Below are 20,680 nucleotides of genomic sequence, written 5' to 3' on the forward strand. Positions count from 1 at the left end.
GCTTAAAAACCTAGTACATGCCCGTACTGTAGCATTCATGAAACATAACTGCCACGGAGGAAACTAGCGGGCTGCTTGTACCGTACAATAAATGCTATAGCTACCTTTATTGTTATATATGTATTGCTTTCCTAGGTACTATAATATCTAGACTTGTTTCATGTTTCCACTTGCATTGGAAGTGCAGCGGTGCGCATGTCAGCTAACATGCGCTTTACGTACCGGTTTCAGTCTCGTAACTTACTAACAAAGGGAATCATTTTTGTTGTAAATTCATATTATACTTACTTACCTAAATATTAAAATTAACAGCCGGCTAGCTGTCGCATACAAGGTTAGTTGTTTGTTTTTTCTTTGCAGTCACTGGTACTTATGTACTTATTTACCTATAATTTTTTCATTAGATTTACATAATAAATTAAAATATTGTGAATGTAAAGTACTTAAATATAAAATTCGTGTTTAAGTATGTAATTCGTATGTAGGTATTTATAGCTTTCGTAATACATACCTACCTATATAACTACTTATAAATAAATGTTTACACTAAACCCCATTAACAATTATTATATATTAATAAAAACATAGTATGCTGCAAGTAATGACAGTCTTATTTGTGTGTAACATTACTCATAAATTCATTCATTTCATTTCATAAACACAGACACTATTAGGGTATATTCAATAATAAATCAATTTTCAGTTGCAACTCGTCCTAAGTAAACTACGTGCGTGAAAATAAAAAAGTTACCTGCTCAAAATGGTTAGTGTTTATATTATAATTATGTACTTAGTTACTAGCTTACCGCCCGAAAATCCGTTGCATAGCTGTTTTAAAGACATACAAAGGGACATAGGGACAGAAAAAGCGACTTTGTTTTATACTATGTAGTGATTACCTAGATATTAAATGAAAATCGAGACGATTAAACAACCAATATTTTCTATTGGTTTGAATATCATAGGTTTCAACTTTCAAGTAGGTATCTACCTACGTGGATTAGATTTTGCGAAAATAAAATAAAATATTAATTGTCCCTCTAATTTCTTTTTAAACAACAGCTGTTTATTTATAATTATTATTGAAACACTACATAGTACAAATAAATTTTCCTTTTCTGATGTGGGAGCAACTGAGAATTTTTTTTTAACGGTTTGTGTGTTTTTTTTTAAGTTGAAAACGCATACCCAGAATGCTCAGAAGAATGGGTCTTGGACGTCGGACTCCTTTTTTTTTTACGTTGGGTAATGCTTTTACGCATCCCCCTCTACAGTTTTGCTGTATGAGGGGGTATGTGGGACTCGCAAGAAGCCATACCCACTAAAACCCAACGGTGGCCACCGTTCACCTTCGGCGGCAGGGGTTAACAGCTAGGCCTTATACCCCCACCGCCTAGGACGTCGGACTCCTATATCAATCCAATGCACATTGGACTATAGTGTAGACATTACTTGCTCTGTGGTGTAGACTATGTCTCTAATATATATACTGTATGCGTGATGCATTCCGTCTAGGAGCTTTTAGCGGTGGGTCGTGGGCAAGGTCGTGGGTATTGTGTGATCGAAATGATCGACTTCACTTCATTTCATCATGAAAACTTTTCTGATAGTTAATGTGATGCTAACATAGCGCTATAATTATTAAGCTCTATCAGAAAGTAGTTAGTATCGAAAAAGGTACCTAGAACCAAATACTGTTAGTTCTTAGTAGAATACGTAGCGTCTTTCCAAACTAAGTATACAAGGCCAGTACGCAACGTTGTGAAACTAATCACGTTTAGTTTGGAAATAACTTTTTTACAAATTTCTTCCAATCTATACAACAGCAGTACGCAAATACTCGCGTATACTTTGTAGTGAAGTAAGTTAAGAATAGCGCTCCAAAACATACAGCGCCAGTACGCATGCGGACTAAATGTGTTTTATTTTTTCTTTTAACTTCTATCAAAGACGTTTAATAGATTTTATAAAATAAGATCTATATTATTTTATACATTTATGGTTGTTTTATCCTTGTATATAAGCAGTACCTAGCAAAGCGGTAGCTAACCAAAAGCGGTTATAGCGAGAGGTCTCTCAACGGTAGATTATCCTTTTCTAACGTTTTGCCAAGGGTGACCATGAATATTTCTTTTATAATATCGGTAAGAATTTTTATATCTTTCATCTACCGGACTTTAATAAAGAAAAATACTCGAAATCTATGCTCGAAATTATCTTATAAAATGGCAATTCCCGAATCCAATTATCGATTGATTTTTTATAATGACATTGACAACAGCTTATGTCGGATTTTTTGTCAATAAATTATTTTAACTTGGTGCCGAGTGCCGATTTTTAAATATTATCTCATTGTCTAATAAGACTGGATATTTTATTCATAGATACATTGTGAATTTAGTTTATAAATTAACTAAGATCGGGAAATAAGCACTACCTTCTATTTTTATTTTATAAAGCACGGCAAAGGTAACCTGCTTCCAATGTTTTGTATTTGTTGTTTCTACTTATTTCAAAAGGGAATTTTATAAACTTTTAATTGTAGTAGTATCTAATGACGAAATGTTTAGTGCACCTCATTATTATGGGAGATTGAGTATGTAGCATTTACTATTAGTTTGTTGAATATAGCTATAGGTAATAATAGTCAATCATCATCAAGTTTGTAGGACCTTGCAGTCTCATTCTCTAATTTTATACTAATTGTTCATCATTTGTTTCGTGATTTAATTTGTATTTTCCCACTTTTATAAAATAATATGAAACAATTTTATTTTACAGCCTCGGTGTGCCAAAATGGAAGAGGACCTAGAAATACTTGAACGTGCCATCCTTAAATTAGAAGCAACTCGTGAAGATAATAAAGAAGAACCAGATGAATCTCACAAAGACCTCTATAAAAATTGGGGCAAATATGGATCTCAAGAACAAAGACGCAAAGAGCTCCTAGAGACTCAAAAAAGGTAAATAAGATAACAGAGGAAGTTATTCACAAGACACCTTTAATTAATAAGAGAATAAACATACAATAAATGTTTACTTTTTTTAATTAATAAAATAAGGAATGTTTTTGTACTATTACACATTAATAAATTAATACACTTTATATTAATGTTTTCTTTTATTTTAGTAACAGACTAAATAGAATTGATAAGTTCCGAGGTATAATGGAACTTGTGCAAACTGTAGAAGAGGGAAAACTTTTTGAACCATACAAAAAGGCGAGTTGCATTGAATGATTATTAAAATGTAATTTTTAAACACCTTTTCATTGAAAATACTTACTTTATATTTCACAGATACTTATGGAGAATTATATAATTTGACCAATTTATGCAGTGCGAATTGAATTATCAATGTGCAATTTTAGAAATAAACTTTCCCTTTATTATAATTTCTACTAACTATTTTAGGTATCATATAGACCAAGCATTTACGTCGCAGGATTTCACAAGACTTCCTTGACCTATAGCAATGTGCTTATGTTATCTGAATGGATGGTAGAAAAGCCTGTTGATTTTGAGACAAACTGGTACATGGCACCTTGTCCAAAGGGAGTCAGAATGCTTGTGATTTCGTATCATGTAAGTATAGTTTAAAATTTATTCATAATTCAACCAATTTGCCCTTGATAAAGAAAACCCGGTAAGCGGGTAAAGGGGAAATTTAATTTAAAGAGTTAATTTATGTTATTTCAGTTAATTCCATATATCCCAGTCAATTATTTTTTGCAATTTTTCATTAACTTTATCTACAAGTAAAATGTAACTGATAAATGGTTATTAGGTAGTTAGGTGATAGTCCGTTAGGTGACCGCCTCCTTGGTACAGTGGTTGACGCGTGAGCGTAGAGCCGAGGGGTCCTGGGTTTGATTCCCGGTGGAGACGAAGAAAAAAAAATGTCTCAGTCTGGCAGGACGCAGAGGGCTGATCACCTACTTGTCCCTAAAGAAAATCGATCAGTGAAACAGATGTATAACGCATCTGCCCCTTACCCCACTTGGGGACATGGGACTTCACTAGGTGATAGTTAGGTAAACTATACATGTAAACTAACAAAATACTCAAATATTAAACTGTATAGAAAAACATAAAGTACGGAATATCAAAAATCAACATATAAATTAATTCTATTCACAGGGAATGACAAAATGCTACAATAAATATGGTCATTTCAAATTTGAGTATTGGTCAGCGCTACCGGGTGGTAATCCCCGAACAGCTGTGAGAGACAATAGTTGTGTATTGGACTGCTTCTACCACAAGCCTACTAACACTATGTATGTTTTGGACATACTTGCCTGGAATGCTCAGCCTATGACTGATGGAGAGGTAGGCTAGAATAGCTTTAATTTTTTATAGATTTGTTATAAGATTAATACCTATTCTTATAAAAAATATTGTTAACAAACAGGCAGATACCATGTAGGTAGCAAAACAAAATTTCATAAGAATATATTGTTTCATTTTCCCACTCTCCTTTACTTACCTGTTTGGTCAACACTTTCTATGTTGTTATATTGGTCAGAATCAGATTAATAATTATCCTAAGTGATGCGTTTTTCTACACTAGCTTGAAGCCCTACAGGAATGTGAAAATAACTTCAATACAGTGTACATGGATGTCAAAAATAGATAAAAATATCTTTCTAAAGAATATTTTTTTATAATTACAGACCGAATTTCGACAATTTTGGATGAAGTCACATTTAGAAGAAATAGCTGCACTTAAGACTATTTCAAAATGGAATAAAACAGTGTTTAAATTGATACCTATGATTCAGTGTACAACACACCGTCTGAATATGTAAGTAAACTTTATGTATTATTTGAAGAATACAATATATGCATATTTGTGTTTGCTTGAAAAATGGAAAACTGTCATAGTTTATTAATTCTCCAAACTTCTCATCTATACAATTATCATGTGCCAGGTAAAACAGGTTATCAGGTTCAGCTTTTAATAGGAATCCTTAGGAAAATGATAAAATAGTGTTGATAACATTAGCGAAACTATAACATTATTTTGTAAGGATTTAGAATATCATAATGAAACGATGTCAAACTTGTATCTTATGTATAATAATCATTTATTTGTTATTGTTATTATTGTTTCTTAATACTATATCTAACTAACTGAAACTCTTTATAAGTAAACATTTTAAATAATGAACATTGCAAGTGTCCCAATCATTGGTCTTTTGATAAACATATTTATATTAATAAAATTAATTTTAATGTTTATTTTATGATACACAGTTACAGTTTAAAAAGAATTGTTAGCATAAATATTTTTCCAGGTTCTTCTCGAAATATCCACCGACTGAAGATCCAGAATTCCCTGCACTTGACGGTCTGCTGTTCTATCACAAGAAAGCTCACTATACCGCGGGACAGACGCCGCTCGTGGGATGGCTGTTCCCGTTCATGGTTCCTGAAATTATTGGGAGTGGTGAGTTTCAATTATATCTGCATGTTTGTTAACCTTATTGTATAAAAACGGCACTCGGGGACTGCCGCTGTAAAGCTATTGCATGCTATGCCTTCAAGCCACACCTCCGCCCGTCGGAGTGGGGGAGCGTGAGGTTTTTCGTTACGGAATTTCTCGATTCGGTCCCCGCGCTCAAGGCCCGCGATAGAAGCTATGCAATAGCTTAGGAATAAAAAAGAGCCGAGTACACGTGTGATAAGTGAAACATCTTTGGCAAGATTCAAAGATACCAAAATTGTCGCCTAACAATGACGTGACGGTATTGCCAGGACGCGACCTTGAAATTTTACTCTCAACGTGCCTAATCTTGTTTCACTATGAAATATTATGTATATTTTGAATATATTATATTTCGTAGTCATCTGAAAAGGAAAAGAAAATGTGTAAAGTAATTTGAAAATATTTCAGACTTAAATAGCCTAATATTTTCGAGAAAAGCTCTTTATCATCACACAAAGAGCAATAGGAACAGAGCAATACGGGTAAAACCGCGGAGCATACCTAGTCATGAATATATTCTCAACAAAATAATTTGGAATTTAGGATGGTTTGTTAGAAATTTCTTTAAAATTTTGAGTTTATTACGTTAAAAAGTAAAGATAGTCCTGTGAGTGTGTGAGTGATATTGGTAAACATAGTTTACATATTGTTTTTTTTTTCAGATATTATTGTAAATCCAGACTATTTCGATGGAAGGCCAGCCGATTACGTAAATCAGAGTGATTTTATACAAAAGTTTGAATATCATATGGCTATGAGGAAAAATAACAGTCACCGAAACACGCGGAACACCTCTATGGAACTTGATACCAATAAGAATGAGGTATGTTTTTCTTGTACTTTTACTTACTTTTTCAGATAAAAGTTAACTAAAAAATAGAGATGAAAAAACGGGATATGAAATAAAAAATCAGTTGGTGTTTTCATGGTGAAGAATACATTTATTACATATTATGTCGTGCCTGAAGAGATGAGCTGAAAATAATCCTACAACAACACTTTAGTAGAGCGCGACTATTATGACTTTATTTACAAGAATGTAGTGTTCCGCGAAATGACACAAGTTGTGCTGTATAAAACAATAAAACTTTACAAGATTTCTTAAAATAAAAATAAAAATATTGAGTATAATAAAAACGTTACATATTATTTTAAAGAAAGATAAATAAATTTCTCTGTTTATTTACAGGTAACTAAAGATACCAAAGAAAAACAAATAATTGAGGTGAAAGATGAAATGGAATCCGAGGAAGTTATTAAAACTGAAGAAGAAGTAGAGAATATGGAGAAATGCGATCAACCTGAGAAAGAAATGGAAAGTGAACACATTGACGGTTTAAAGGAATAAATCATGAATCAACTCTTTATAAATCGCAAGACATAAAGCATTTATGACATTTTAGAAAGCCCTCGGGGTTGTACATGTTTTTGAGAAAAAGTATTATTGTTTTTGTATAAGATAAAGATTTCTCCCTGTATTATGAGCAGAATAGCTTGATTCCAATATTTTTGATAGTATTAACTATTGATGTTTTTTTGTAAAAAAAAAACCTACTTATAATCTCAAAAAGGTAAAGTGTTAACTCTTTTCAACGAACACTAGCTGTTCTCTTTTTATAATAAATGTCGTGGAAAATCTTGATGTTTGCACAATTCAATTGCATTCCTTACTATTGATATTAGTCATTTGTACTTTAGGTACTGATTGTTGTTGTATAATTATTTAATAAAAATGAATAAACATCTATATTTTGTTTTATTGATATCATACCATTCAAAATCAAATCGGGATTGAAGTGTGCTCTACAGAATTGATATTATAAATTATTCGATAGATTACATTGACCATTTGTCTCTAAATAATTAAGAAATAATAAATAAGTAATAACTTTGAGTATAAGGACTTGTGGAGTTGGGCGTTGGCATTGTTCCAAGGAAAGTTTTAAAATACCACTTGAATAGCAAAAGAGTTAGCTCTTTTAAACATAGTGGTGTTGTAACATAGTGGTGCATAGTGACTAGTGCATATTAAGCTATTCAAATAAGTTTGGGAATATGAATGACCTTTATATACTTATAAAATGAAAGTCATTTGAAAAATATGATTTAACTACCTGGAAAACCTTTGTGCATATAATAATGATTTTATTTCATTTTGCCTCCCCTTGTATTTAATAAATACAAATTAAATATTATTTGGAATCGCTAAAGCCGGCTACTCACGTACCTGCAGCAGGGGCAATATTGGAATTGCACCCTTTATTATTGGCTCCTTAATAATTGTGATGTGTATACTGTATAGGCAAGCAGGGGCAATTTATAATATTGGAACAATCTCGGTTGGTCGGCGGTCGGAGCAATTTCAGTTGTTCTATAAATTGCCCGAGCTTGCCTATCTTGTAAATATATATCGATAATGTATATATGGTGAATCATGTTCTGGATCTCACTAGGAGGAACACACATGAGCTGATGATACAGATTATAGATAATGATTTGCAAGAATGGTTTAATTAATGTAACTAGTTACTTAGGTAATTACATTTTTATTTCAATAATAGATCAAAAAGACAAAAACATAACGAGCCTAGAAGATTATAAATTTATAATCCTATCTTCTGCCTAGTCTGTACTTGATTATGTATGTGGGTATGTAAGTATAATAATTTGGCGATTTAAAAGAAAAAGTAAGTTACACATTTTGTTAACATTTTCGAAATAATAAAAATGTGAAGGATAATTTATAATAGTGTAACATATTATTATGTATGTAGGTGGTAGATTCTTTATTTTCTATTCGGTAAAAACTACAGAGAAAAATAAAAGGTTTTGTGGCCATTGAGATAATATTGATATGGAGCAGACACCACGAACAAAATCTGTGCGCCAAGCGCGGCGGGGCGGGGCGCGCGAATGACGGCTAGACAGTCATAGATTATGCGATGTCACTGACTCACCGCTATAGAGGCGACACTTTGTTTCATTCTGTCTATTTTATTGGGTGCCACTCCTTACATGCACGTTGACTTGAAATTTTCTTTGTACTTACTTAATATTTATTTTAGGTATAAACTGACTTTACTACGCGGGGCTAACAATATCTGGCATATAATATAGGATGATGTAAATAGTGACGTCATATGGAATAATTTAATTTTTTTCGTGTTTTAGGTTCAGTCAGGGCTATGGGAAGTTTTATTCCTTACAAATTGAGCCTTTTTTAGAAAAAAAATAATTTTTCCCTTTCTTCACGGCCCAGACATGGAAACCTTGAATAGAAAAAATATTAATTACTTATCTCTGAACTAGCGGTCCGCCCCGGCTTCGCCCGTGGTACATATTATTTCGCAATAAAAAGTAGCCTATGTTCTTTCTCAGGGTCTTAAGATTGTCTGTGCCAAAGGAGAATGCCCATGAAAGTATGGACCACAGTACAGTGTTGCGTCAATGCCAGAGTGGTTTTGGAGGGTTCTTCGATATTCAAAAGATTTTTACCAATTGATTTTTTTGTGATCAAAACAGGGGTTTTCAAGATATTGAGAAAAATGTGAAATAACCTCAAAACTTAAATAACCCCGATTTAGTTAGGTTTATGTGTGATTTAGGTAACATTTTATCGTCCAAAGGTTATTTTTCGATTAACATATTTAATCTATGCGTAGAGCTTATGCTTTCAGACAAAGTCTATCTGTTCATCGGCTAGTGTAGGTAGGCACCAGAAATCTTCCGGGACGGATTTCAAGAAAACCTAAATATATACTTAAAAAATGCCAATTGAGTTTTTATTCGGTTTACATGTTGTTGTTGTTGTTGTTGTTTGAATCATTTTTTCACTACATATTCGAAGAAAGAAACAAATAAGAAATAACTGGTTACCTACCAAGCTATGTCATAATAATATTTTTTTTATATATACATATTTATATTATTTTACTTCACTATCTTTGTTAAAACAACCTACAGTGTAAAAACAATACCTTAAAGAATGATTTTATGTTAATTGATTTTTTTTGTAATTCAATGAAAACAATAATCGATATATAAATACATTTAGCTATTTACCATAGTAAATGTAATAGGTTACCGCTTGGTTACCGTGGTAACCGGTAATGGACACTAAATCTATAATAACGGATCTAAACAATTACATGTCTTATTAGATTTTACAAAACATTCCCTGTTCAAAATATATTTTCCGATGGTAAGAAGGCCTCTAAATTGCCGAGATTTTTTTTAATAGTATTGTTGTCTTGATGCATGAGAAAAACCAGTACCAAAAATGGGCATTCTCCTTACATCAAAATCGGTCCAGTAGTTTATGAGCCTATTCATTACAATCAAACAAACAAACAAAGTTTTCCTCTTTATAATATTAGTGCAGATAAATAAATAATAATTCAATTATACGTTTAAGTCAGTAGCTTATACAATATCAATTAAAAACTTGATTAAAATCAATGAACAAAAAAAATTGGTGATTGAGTAATTGATTTTCATATTTCATGATTTCACCTTTTTTCAATTAACAACCAGTCTGTGCTTTTCTAAATATGTAAAATTATTATTTTATACTATAAAAGTATACGCCAGCAAATATTACTAACAACACTTATTTCATGCCCAATGTCATATCTTAAATTTTTAATCTATGACAAAATGTCGCCCGCCAAAAATTTTGCTCTAACTAAGTTTTAAAAATTATTATCTAGTTACTTACTGATGAAAAGTTATTCCTTTGCACTTTTCCGTATTCTTTGTATTATTTGTGCAATATCGTAACACACACGTAGGCATATTTGATGCGTTTCACTTTAAAACAAATAAAAAATGAGCGTGACGTTCGCGCCAATGAGCGAGCAGCGACTGAGTGCAGTTACGCCACATGACGTATGTTGAGTGGAACATAAGTGATGTAGGCGGTATCGTCTCCATATTAATATTATCTCAATGTTTGTGGCCGACAATTTAGACAACTGTTTTCCTTATTTACCGTGGGAAAACGTATCTTGTGACCTATTATACGCCGAGTATGTTTTCTGTAATTGTAAGTTGAAACCTCTCAAAATGTATATCTTATGTAGCCTGTAGGTAATTGTAAGTATGTACATAGAAACAAGGTGAGAAAAGGAAAGCTATTTATAAAATTACAACATTCATTCTTCGCTATAATTCTACTGCTCCTATAATTTAGGATAAATTGAGTCGTAACATATTTTAACCTCAGGTGTTGTCTTGTACGGTTTTGTCTGTAACGACTGAAATAATGTTGGTTTCAATCTTCGTGTAATTACATATCTAACATTTTTGTTTTAAGGATTTTTTATTTGTATATTAGGTATTTAACTAACTGAAGATATATAACTATATAACTGAAGAATGACGTTACAAACTTAACATTAAACATATAACAAAACATTAAATAGATAAGTACACTAACTACCGCTGTTGTTTATATTGTAGGTACACTGTGGAACTACTAGTGTACATAAAATTGACTGTAGCATAGCACAAAAGCATATTATTTATGCACATATGGCAGGGTGGTTGTCCTTACTGCAATATAAAATATGAGAAAACTGGAACGTCTTCGTTCCAGTTTTCTCATAGCTTTATCCTCCTTTTTAAATTTATTTTCATATACAACTTATCGTTATTAGTTGCCGATCGCAAGCAGTATTTTATATTTCATATTTAAATCTCTACATATAAAAATGTAGCTGATCGTTGTCTGAACATGATAAATGTATGGAAGTGACATGACATGAGTACTTGAGTAGATAAAATAATATACTTTTATCTATAATTACTTAAATATTACGATTATATTATAAAGAGCATTATGCAAAAACAAATTTAATAATTTTTCAAGAATGAAGAATGGTTTCAAGACGACAAAAAGTTTCAAGTTCGTAACGCCAACGTTGGATACCAATTCTACATCTTGCTGACTCCACTGTAAAGTTTATCAATTGAATTCATGAAATTGAATAGGAACAGTAAAATAAGATTCGTTGATTTTATTGCACTTTTACGATGGAAAGTGAGAGGCCAGCCCACAGAGTACCGCAGATTTGATTGAGTATGGCTGTTTACTGGCTGCTCGTAAAACTTTAGATACATATTTATCCATCTAGGTATGCGAGAATAATAAAGTTTTTGAATATAAACCTTAGACAATTTTTAAATAAATGGTTTTAAAACGATCGTACGGAAATAAATATTTAAAGAACATTTTAAACCATCAAAATATTGTTACTGTAAAATTAATTACTGTAGTAGGTACGTATACTCAATACTGTATCATATTATGTGGTATATTATATTTATAAAATAATTCTGGAATCTCTTCTTCAATCGCTCAAAGGGAACCGACTCTACTATCTTTTACCTTATTTACAGAGTCTATCAATGTTACCTAAATGACGTTAGTTAATAAACTTATGTTATAACAGGTAGGTTTTTCGCACTCTAGTAAAAGTTTAAAACTTGTTTTAATAGGTACAGAAAAGCAAAACGTTACCTTAAAAGAAAAGACAATTTAGAAAGTTTATTACCTATATTTTACTTATACATTCGTATATAACTATTTAGATTACATCTTATAATATTTAATTTAGACGTAGCGTCAATAAGAACTTACCGAGATGGCGCGCGTGCCTCGCTTTATTTCAATTTACATAGGTTTAATCTGTGCGAGATTAGATTGTAGCGCTATCTCGGCATGAAGGCGTTGGGAGTTGGAACTTGGAACATGTAGGGTAATGAACAAGGGACTAAACTTATCCCGCGGGATTTCGGCGACTCGATCGACACTGTTTAAATCTAATTCCGTATAAACAACCGTTCCGGCATCGTGTCATTTGTATTCACTACAAGACTTTCGGAAGTGCCCTTCAATTCTACTTTCCTTTCTTAACTCCCAAGATACTAAGAAAGTAACAATGCTTACCTAAAAGTGACAAATAAATTCGATAAAAGAGGTCAACTTTTGTTCGTAAAACGTTATGTTCCAAGCACTCTTTTGTGTTTTCACGAATGAGAATAAAATTCATTTAGGCCAACGACTAGTTTTCAATTATTAAAACAAAGTATGGATCATTATTTCAGTGATTGGATGGGTGGAATACTTATTTAAAAAAACTTATTTAAAATTATTTAATGTATCCACAAAATGTTAGTATCTCTACCATTTTTATAATAGGTACGTAAAGTTATTTGTTTATTTATTTTAAACATACATGAGGGAAACAAGAGATAACTGCGTTAAAAACAACCGACTTCAAACTTGCACTTGCAACATTTAGAAATACAGACAAAAATGTTCATAAAATAAAAACTAGGTACTGGGCCTATCCGAATACAATTTTTATGGGACCAATTCGACACCATCCCGCATCGAACAAAAAAAGAATCACGTAAATCGGTTCAGAAACCTCGGAGTAATCGGTGTACATACATAAAGAAAAAAAAAACATACCGACCGAATTGATAACCTCCTCCTTTTTTTGAAGTCGGTTAATTAACTCACCCGACTTTCCCTTCTAATTAACCTATGTTGACATGGAACGAGTCTACGCTTAAGAAATTGAGTTTCCACCCGATAGTAATTTTATTTTTGTAATATAATAGGAACCTAATTTCAACGGCAATAAACACTAATAATATTTATATGCGCACCATAAAAATATTGTAAGTACTTATCGATTAGTTAGTAATCGGTGCGTGTGAATCTCGAATATTAATTATAGAACCATTCTTTGAGGAGGTGACAACGGAGTACGGACATCTGTCTTCATGTAATGAATGGCGTAATTTCCTCATGGGCGAACTTACTCGCAAGAGCACATTACTCAGGATTTAAGTTATCGTGCTTTCACAAGCGCTTTATGCCTACACATTTGCATATATTTTTATGCGGCGTGACTAGACGATAGATGGAATATGTAGAAATGATTTATGCTCATTGCCACGAATTCAGAGAAGCATCTGACATTTATCGCTAGACTCTTCTCGGTTGTATAAAAGAAAATAAAATATTGTCTTTTTTATAAACATTTAAACATTTTCTACATTTATGACACCGATCAAAGGTTTATTTTGTCCTTTGGGCATTGTATCATAATAATCGGTTCGCGCCAACTTTTTTCAGTGGCTGCAGTAGTAGGTAGGTACTTGTGCACGTAATTTGTAATGGGATTATTATAGGCACGTTAAAAAGATCATTATTTAAAGGATGTCGTGGAAATTTATTTTAGCGAAATGTATTCTTAAAAAGGCAACACAGCAAAAAAGTTCACAGGGATAATTAATCTTCAGATAAACAAAACTCGCCAATTCATCGCAGATTTGCATAAAGTTGTTTACGTCAAACCGAAAACCAATAATACGGTACCATAATGAAACAATTTAGTGAGATTGAACGAATAAATGACGAATGTGGTTTAAGACGATGAGACGCGAACTGAAACAGGGGGTAATAAAAAGTAAGCATTCAATTCGGAGCGACGGGCGAGTGCAGCTTATCGTCGAGCACAGGCTTATTCTGTAATATAAGGATAAATCTACACCCCCAAGCTTTATTGCACGATACTTTTTAAAACCAAATTAAAATGGGTTTGATTAAAGTAAAGTTTCATGTTCAATGTTGCAAAATTATTTAGGTAAAATAAACAGTCTTTTACACACATAGGACATACCTATACGTATACTTAGTATGAAATCTATACCAAAATGATTTCATATTTTTCTGTTAATCAATTTATATGGATCAGTTTATGTGGGTCATAAAACCTGTAAGGTTATTTGTATCTGAGGAAGGCAGAGTGTCATAAATGTATGAGCTTACACACGATATTAATTAACTTGCCACATAAATAATATAGTTCAAAATATTAGCTGTGTCACAAGTTACAGCTTGTACTTACTTTTCTTTGTATAATTTTATAGATGCCCGATAAAATAGACGATTGACTTGAGACCTAATTAATATAAATTTTACTAATTAAAAGAATCGTGGTATATTCATTATTCATTCAATATCCAGTATTAATCGATTAAGTTAGTTTATTAAAAATAGATAGGTACCTTCTTCCCAGGAAACTGTGTTAGGGGTTTTAGTCGGTAAGAAATAAGAATCCGACATAACCCACGGCTCCTTCCCCGGGGGTCGTGGGTATCTTTGGAAGATTTCCCCACTATAAAAAAAGGAAACTGTGTTAAAACAATATTTTAATGTTGATCTATATTCTGCGAATCTACGTAGAGTCGTTTTAGCGAGTGAACAGTTTCCGAGTAATAAAGTACAGAGACAGTTTACATCACTTTTTATTGAGGTTTTTTTTAACAGAACATTTAATCGTCGCGACAATAACAACTTACTGCTTTGTTTTATGCATGAAACATTGCGTGGGTAATGTTAAATTTATTTTCTAGAAATAGGACGATCATAATATACTTAAAGCTTTTCTTATAAAAAAATCTAAAATAAAAAATATTTTGATACCTATGCTTATCTAAAAATAAAGGATTGTCGTCAATATTTCTTTTGAAATCCAAGTAACACGTTTCTACGAAATTTAGTTCAACGACGTTATAACTGTGTACGTGAACGGAATTTTACTAGTGGGTATCAACTATCAGTAATTCCCAACTGAACTCTAGTTGGAAAAGCTTAGTTTGTTTTTATTCCAGCCATTTAACGCTAATATGCTAACGTATTTTGTTTAAAAATACATACCAATATTTTAAATGCGAAAGTAACTCTGTCTGTCTGTCTGTTACTCAATCACGCCTTAACTACTGAACCAATTTGCATGAAATTTGGTATAGAGATATTTTGATACCCAAGAAAGGATATAGGCTACCTTTTACCTGGGAAATAGGATAGTTTTATCCCGGAATCACACGGGAACGGGAACTATGCGGGTTTTTCTTTGACTCTGCGGGCGAAGCTGCGGGTGGAAAGCTCATAATTCAAACAGCCAAAAGTAATTGCGAATTTGTCATGATATACCGAAACTTGAACCTTACTTAGGTTCTTGTATAAGTATAAGTCTAAATACATTTAAAATTTTATTCACATTATATTTATGATAATATGATAAAACTGTTAATGTTGAATACGTAATACGCACACAAGGTTAATTTATTTACAAAATAGTTTTAGTTATGACTTATCCGATTTTTGGTTAATTAAAGGTACATATTATCTCGTCGTTGTATCTACCTATATTTATAAGCACAGTTTAAGGTGAGTACCTACCTATAAGTATCAAATTAAGTAGGCGTGTGATAATTATAATTTTACGTAAGATAATTAAGCTTCATTTTCCTTGATTGTGTCGTAATGATTTAAATAACCCCAAACATTAGCTGCTAATATATATAAGGGTCAATATAATAAATATACAGAAGATGTACCTACATTATACATCATAGTTATGAAGTGTGACAGTTACAAGCTTTACGAGCGATACAGCCTAGCACCATTGAGATAATAATACTACGTATGGAAGAGACACCACGAACAAAATCTGTGCGCCATTTTTTTGCTCTAAGTTTTAAAAATTATTATCTAGTTAGGTACTTACCGATGAAAGTTATTCCTTTGCACTTTTCCGTATTATTTATATTTATATTTGTATTATTTGTGCAATATCGTAACACACATGTTGAGCCGAACATAAGGGATGTAGGCGGTGTCGTCTCCATATGTATATCTCAATGCCTAGCACGCTATTTTGCAAGTCAATTTCCATGTAAAATGCATCCCTATGCCATTATCTATTCCGTGTTCTTGTTAGTTTCCTGTGTGCGACTGGCAGCTAATGTTGATATAGGTGGAGTTGTGTATGGAAAAACAGGAATAAAAGTGTAGCGCAAAATAATTTTTGTCCAAATTCTCGTGCAACCGTTCGAATATTTCTTCAGCGCTTTGTATTTTTTATTCTTTGAGCTGGAATAAAACACTACCAATAGTTTCAATTTACAAAATTACTGTTATCAAAAGTTTGATTGCTTAGTTTTATGCAATACCTATAAAAAAAGCTGTTTATTATTGATAAATATCAACTGAAATTGTAAGCATACCACGAAGTGTGAGAATTTATTATGCCAGAAAAAACTACAAGCTAAACGTAAGAAAATAGAAAGAATGTAGGTAAATATTTAATCCGCATTCCTTTCTTGCTACCGGCGAAGTCAACTTACAAAGCATGGAAATAACGCTAAAGCCGGCGGCACTCTTGGTATGTAAAAATTGCACAATTTTTAGATATTGTGAACTCTACATAGCATATTACAATGTATTTGATATTCAAGTTTTCAACAAATTGTTGTAATATTATCATGGCATAATTATTACAGTACAATTATTGTCATTATCGATTTGTATTTAGTTTTTCTATGACCGATTACCGATACAATATTAACTGCATAACCTACCTTTTTTCTTTACTACCAATTTCTTTGAATTTTTTAGAGGAAATATTTACAATATGTGTCTGGTGGACTGCGAAATAGGAATTAAAATATGACAAAACCAGACAGCGTTTTAGGATTCGGCCGGTTTAGAAGTTAAAACAAGCTCGCTTTGCAAGTCAATGGATTGAATCAACATCCAACGGATAGAAAAATTGCTGTAAATTTTTGAATTTGAACAAGTTAATTAATGGATGGATATTTCGTTCAATACATTGTTTACAACTAAATCATTATTTCACTAGGATCACAATTTGTTATAATTAATTGCACATTAAAATTATTAATTGCTGCAGTCTTTGGTACAGTGGTGAGTACATTTGCGTAGAACAGAACGATCCTGGTGTCCATTTCCGGTGGGGACTAACAAAACTCGCTCCGGCATGAAACTTTACATGTCCGTAAAGAAAATCGATCAGTGAAACAGATATATAACTACTGCAACTGCCACATACCCCATAAGGGGACACAACTTTCACATTAAGATCAAAATCATTAACATTCCAACGTTATCTACAACTTCCAATCTGTTCATAATCCATAGACATTAAGATTCATAACGATCGTTCATGTAAACTTGCTTTTCAATCAGATTGGTGTAATTATAAATATTCATAGTCATTATCATATAAGCGTGTTAGCTAGTAAAAGCGTTGTAGTAAGTCTAATTATTCTGTGTAAATCATTTTTATATAATACTAGCCGTTCACCCCGGTGCCGTCCTGTTTAACCGTGATATTATCCATAACCACGTGCAAAAGCTACTATTTCAGCTTTTGCGTTACTCTCGTAATAACATTGACTTTTAATCAGTTCAGCAGTTTATAAGTACTTTAATTTATTTACGATAATAACATTTATCCATTCATCTATCCAAACTTAAATTAATATATAAGGATATAGAGTTATCTATACATATAATAAATCTGTAGAAGGGTCAATTCTGTACATTGAAAATATTGAAAAAATAAATACCAGGGGGTGTTACTGGATCGATACCAAACCCAAACATGTGATTAAAAAAATTTTTGTCTGTCTGTCTGTCTGTCTGTCTGTCTGTCTGTATGTGAAGGCATCACGTGAAAACTAATGGTTCGATTTCGATGAAACTTTGTATAATTATACCTTATTATCCTGGGCGTAAAATAGGATACTTTTTATCCTGGAAAAATACGTAGAAAAAAAATTAATCTCAATTTTTCAGTTATCCATAGACGTTGTTCTGTAGAACCGCGAACACACGTTGCGTATTATTATAGTCCTAGCCGTATTTGGGTCCAATAGATATTTATAAGATGTCATTGTGAGTTACTCAAAATGGAGAAATAAACCATCCACGCGAAGACCGACATCCGCGCGGACGGAGTCGCGGGCGGAAGCTAGTTTAAGTAATATATCTTCATATTAATAATATAATATTACCTACTTATAACATTTAATTTATTAACACAACAAATGTATACATATAAATAATTACTATAATACTGTGAAAGTGATTTATGTGTGAGAGTGAGGAGAATGAATTGCTAAAGTATATATTTTAAGGATCGCTTTTGGAATTAACCCATTTGTTTACCGAGAATCTGCAGCTTAACCAGCACTTCACTGTGGCTCAAAGCCAACATTTTATTTTTATTAAAATGCTTCTGTGTGAATGATATTTTATGAGAACTTTTTAACTACACGACCGGTATTAAATGATAAGAACGCTTTACAAATTATGAATACTGACAATAATGTTAATATTCAAAGAATGCTTTCTTTTTTAAAATATGGTAGATAATCTTTTTTTTTAATTTACATTGTTTTACCGACATGCTTTCTGCTAATATTGTAAAAAATAGACATAATATACCTATTGTATGAAAATATAATAAAATTTTTTTATATAAGGTATAAAGTACTTATTAGTACACTATACTCCAATTCACACGAAAAATACGTCAACACAGCAGTTTTCTTTTGATAAATGAGCGAGCAATTAACTCCGAAACGTTTTGTAAAGCAATTGTGGCAATATGATGATAAATAGGTACATTTAATGGGAAACATAGATAATTATACAAAATCATTATTATTCATAATCATAAATAGAAAGAGCATACACAAGAAACAATAAGATTTTTAATCAATAATAATCATCATACGAAGAACTTACAACCTTTAATGTGAGCTCCAAGAGTTAAGGTTACATATTGATATAAATAAATAAATAAATAAATAAATAAATATTATAGGACATTATTACACAAATCGATATATGTTTTCAATAATAGCGTAAAGGTCAGTTATAATGTCATATTTAAATTTAAATTATTTGGGGATTTAATCATGAAGCTTTTGGTAACAGCTTGTTAATAATAAACCTGTCAGTAATTAAGGGATGTGGGATAAATTCAATGAAGCGAAATATGTTCAACATTAATTAAAGGAAGAGGTCGTCAAGGGTGGCTGCGGACTCCCATTATTTCATTAACTCACTTTTATTCCTTCTATTGTCAGGGAAAACGGGCTGCTACGAACGATCGGAGGTAATTGAGTAAGTGGATTGAAAAATTAGGAATGAAAATCTACGTTGCATTCATGTCTATTTATACACACTTCATATTTTAAAGTTTAATTAATTTTACGAAAATCAGCAACTGAATTATAGTTTTAACGCAAAATGAAAATCATATTTAGTAAGCTAAAATAAGGCACAGCCACTCATAGCCTCTTATAATTTTTTCCCTGTGTAATTAGCCTACGCCATTATAATTTTTCCACATACAATTAAACCTTAATATTTTTGCGACATGCAAACTAAAAATAATGATTAAAATTTTATCTTGTTGTATGAAATATTATGCTGTTTATATATTTTGTGATATGCTGTATTGCTTTTAACAAAAATACAAGTATGTAATGTCATATTAATTTCTAAGTTAAGGCAATATAAGTAAGTATTATTTATAAGTAATAATAAAGTGTATGAGAAATACTAAGTCTAAAAAATCATGTGATCGTTGATCAATTTGCTTTTAACCATCTCTTGATTCGGAGTAATGCATATTTTCTGTAGTTGCTGGCATGCAGTTGATCCTACTGCTATCATCTTTGAAGAATGAATATTTCTTGCATCCTGCAGGATAACAAAAAATATGTTATGTATATATAGCATTTATATAAAATAGGATATCAATTGGTGCATTAAGGGGTATTGTTTGTTTAAAATTAAAGCTCCACTCGTGCACTGGTTGAAGCACTCGACTCCAAAATAAATAAAAAATAATAATAAATAAATAAAAATCTTTATTAACCAAAAGTGTAGAACATACAGTGTTACTGGAGATCCAAACTAGGCTGTTGCCTGTGTCTTGGATCTCAGAAACGGTATACATTTATGTTGAATTACATAGGAACACATCGTCATTAGAATAGGAAAAAAACGTATTTATCTAACAAATGTGGAGTTAGGAGTAATAGGGTTGTGTGTGAGGGTGAGTATTGTGTGTGTGTGGAAGTGTGTGTGTGTGTGGAAGTGTGTGTGTGTGGTAGTGTGTGAGAGTGGTAGTGAGAATAAAAAATACGTCTAGACATGTAATCCGAGTATAAACACTTGTGGCATTGCACTGCTTCATGAAATGTCAACAGTTCCTAATTATCCCCGTCACACAACCCCAAGTTAAAAATAGTTTTTAAAAATTCAATATATTTTTAGCAATTTATAATG

The 20,680-nt window shown here is 32.0% G+C and overlaps 1 protein-coding gene across 2 annotated transcripts; it reads left to right on the plus strand.

The window, feature by feature from the left end:
* Nucleotides 1-282: 282 nt before the first annotated feature.
* On the plus strand, nt 283-7,235 carry LOC123693378 (snurportin-1). Of its 2 annotated transcripts, XM_045638454.1 has the most exons (10): nt 283-334; nt 704-763; nt 2,782-2,963; nt 3,131-3,221; nt 3,414-3,584; nt 4,140-4,331; nt 4,676-4,806; nt 5,300-5,451; nt 6,153-6,313; nt 6,680-7,235. In XM_045638454.1, exons 2-10 carry the CDS (start codon nt 761-763, stop codon nt 6,836-6,838), a joined length of 1,242 nt encoding a protein of 413 aa, XP_045494410.1. In that variant the 5' UTR covers nt 283-334; nt 704-760; the 3' UTR covers nt 6,839-7,235. The 2 variants fall into 2 exon arrangements, with proteins under 2 accessions (XP_045494410.1, XP_045494417.1); XM_045638461.1 differs by lacking the exons at nt 283-334; nt 704-763 and adding an exon at nt 2,293-2,469.
* Nucleotides 7,236-20,680: the final 13,445 nt, after the last annotated feature.

This window comes from Colias croceus, chromosome 1, assembly GCF_905220415.1.
Source record: "Colias croceus chromosome 1, ilColCroc2.1".
Classification (NCBI taxonomy): Eukaryota; Metazoa; Arthropoda; class Insecta; order Lepidoptera; family Pieridae; genus Colias; species Colias croceus.

Excerpts from the sequence above, each read along its gene's own strand:
- LOC123693378 (XM_045638454.1), top strand. Across the intron at positions 4,807-5,299 it reads ACAACACACCGTCTGAATAT|GTTCTTCTCGAAATATCCAC; the intron begins GTAAGTAAACTT and ends ATATTTTTCCAG. Across the intron at positions 5,452-6,152 it reads TCCTGAAATTATTGGGAGTG|ATATTATTGTAAATCCAGAC; the intron begins GTGAGTTTCAAT and ends TTTTTTTTTCAG.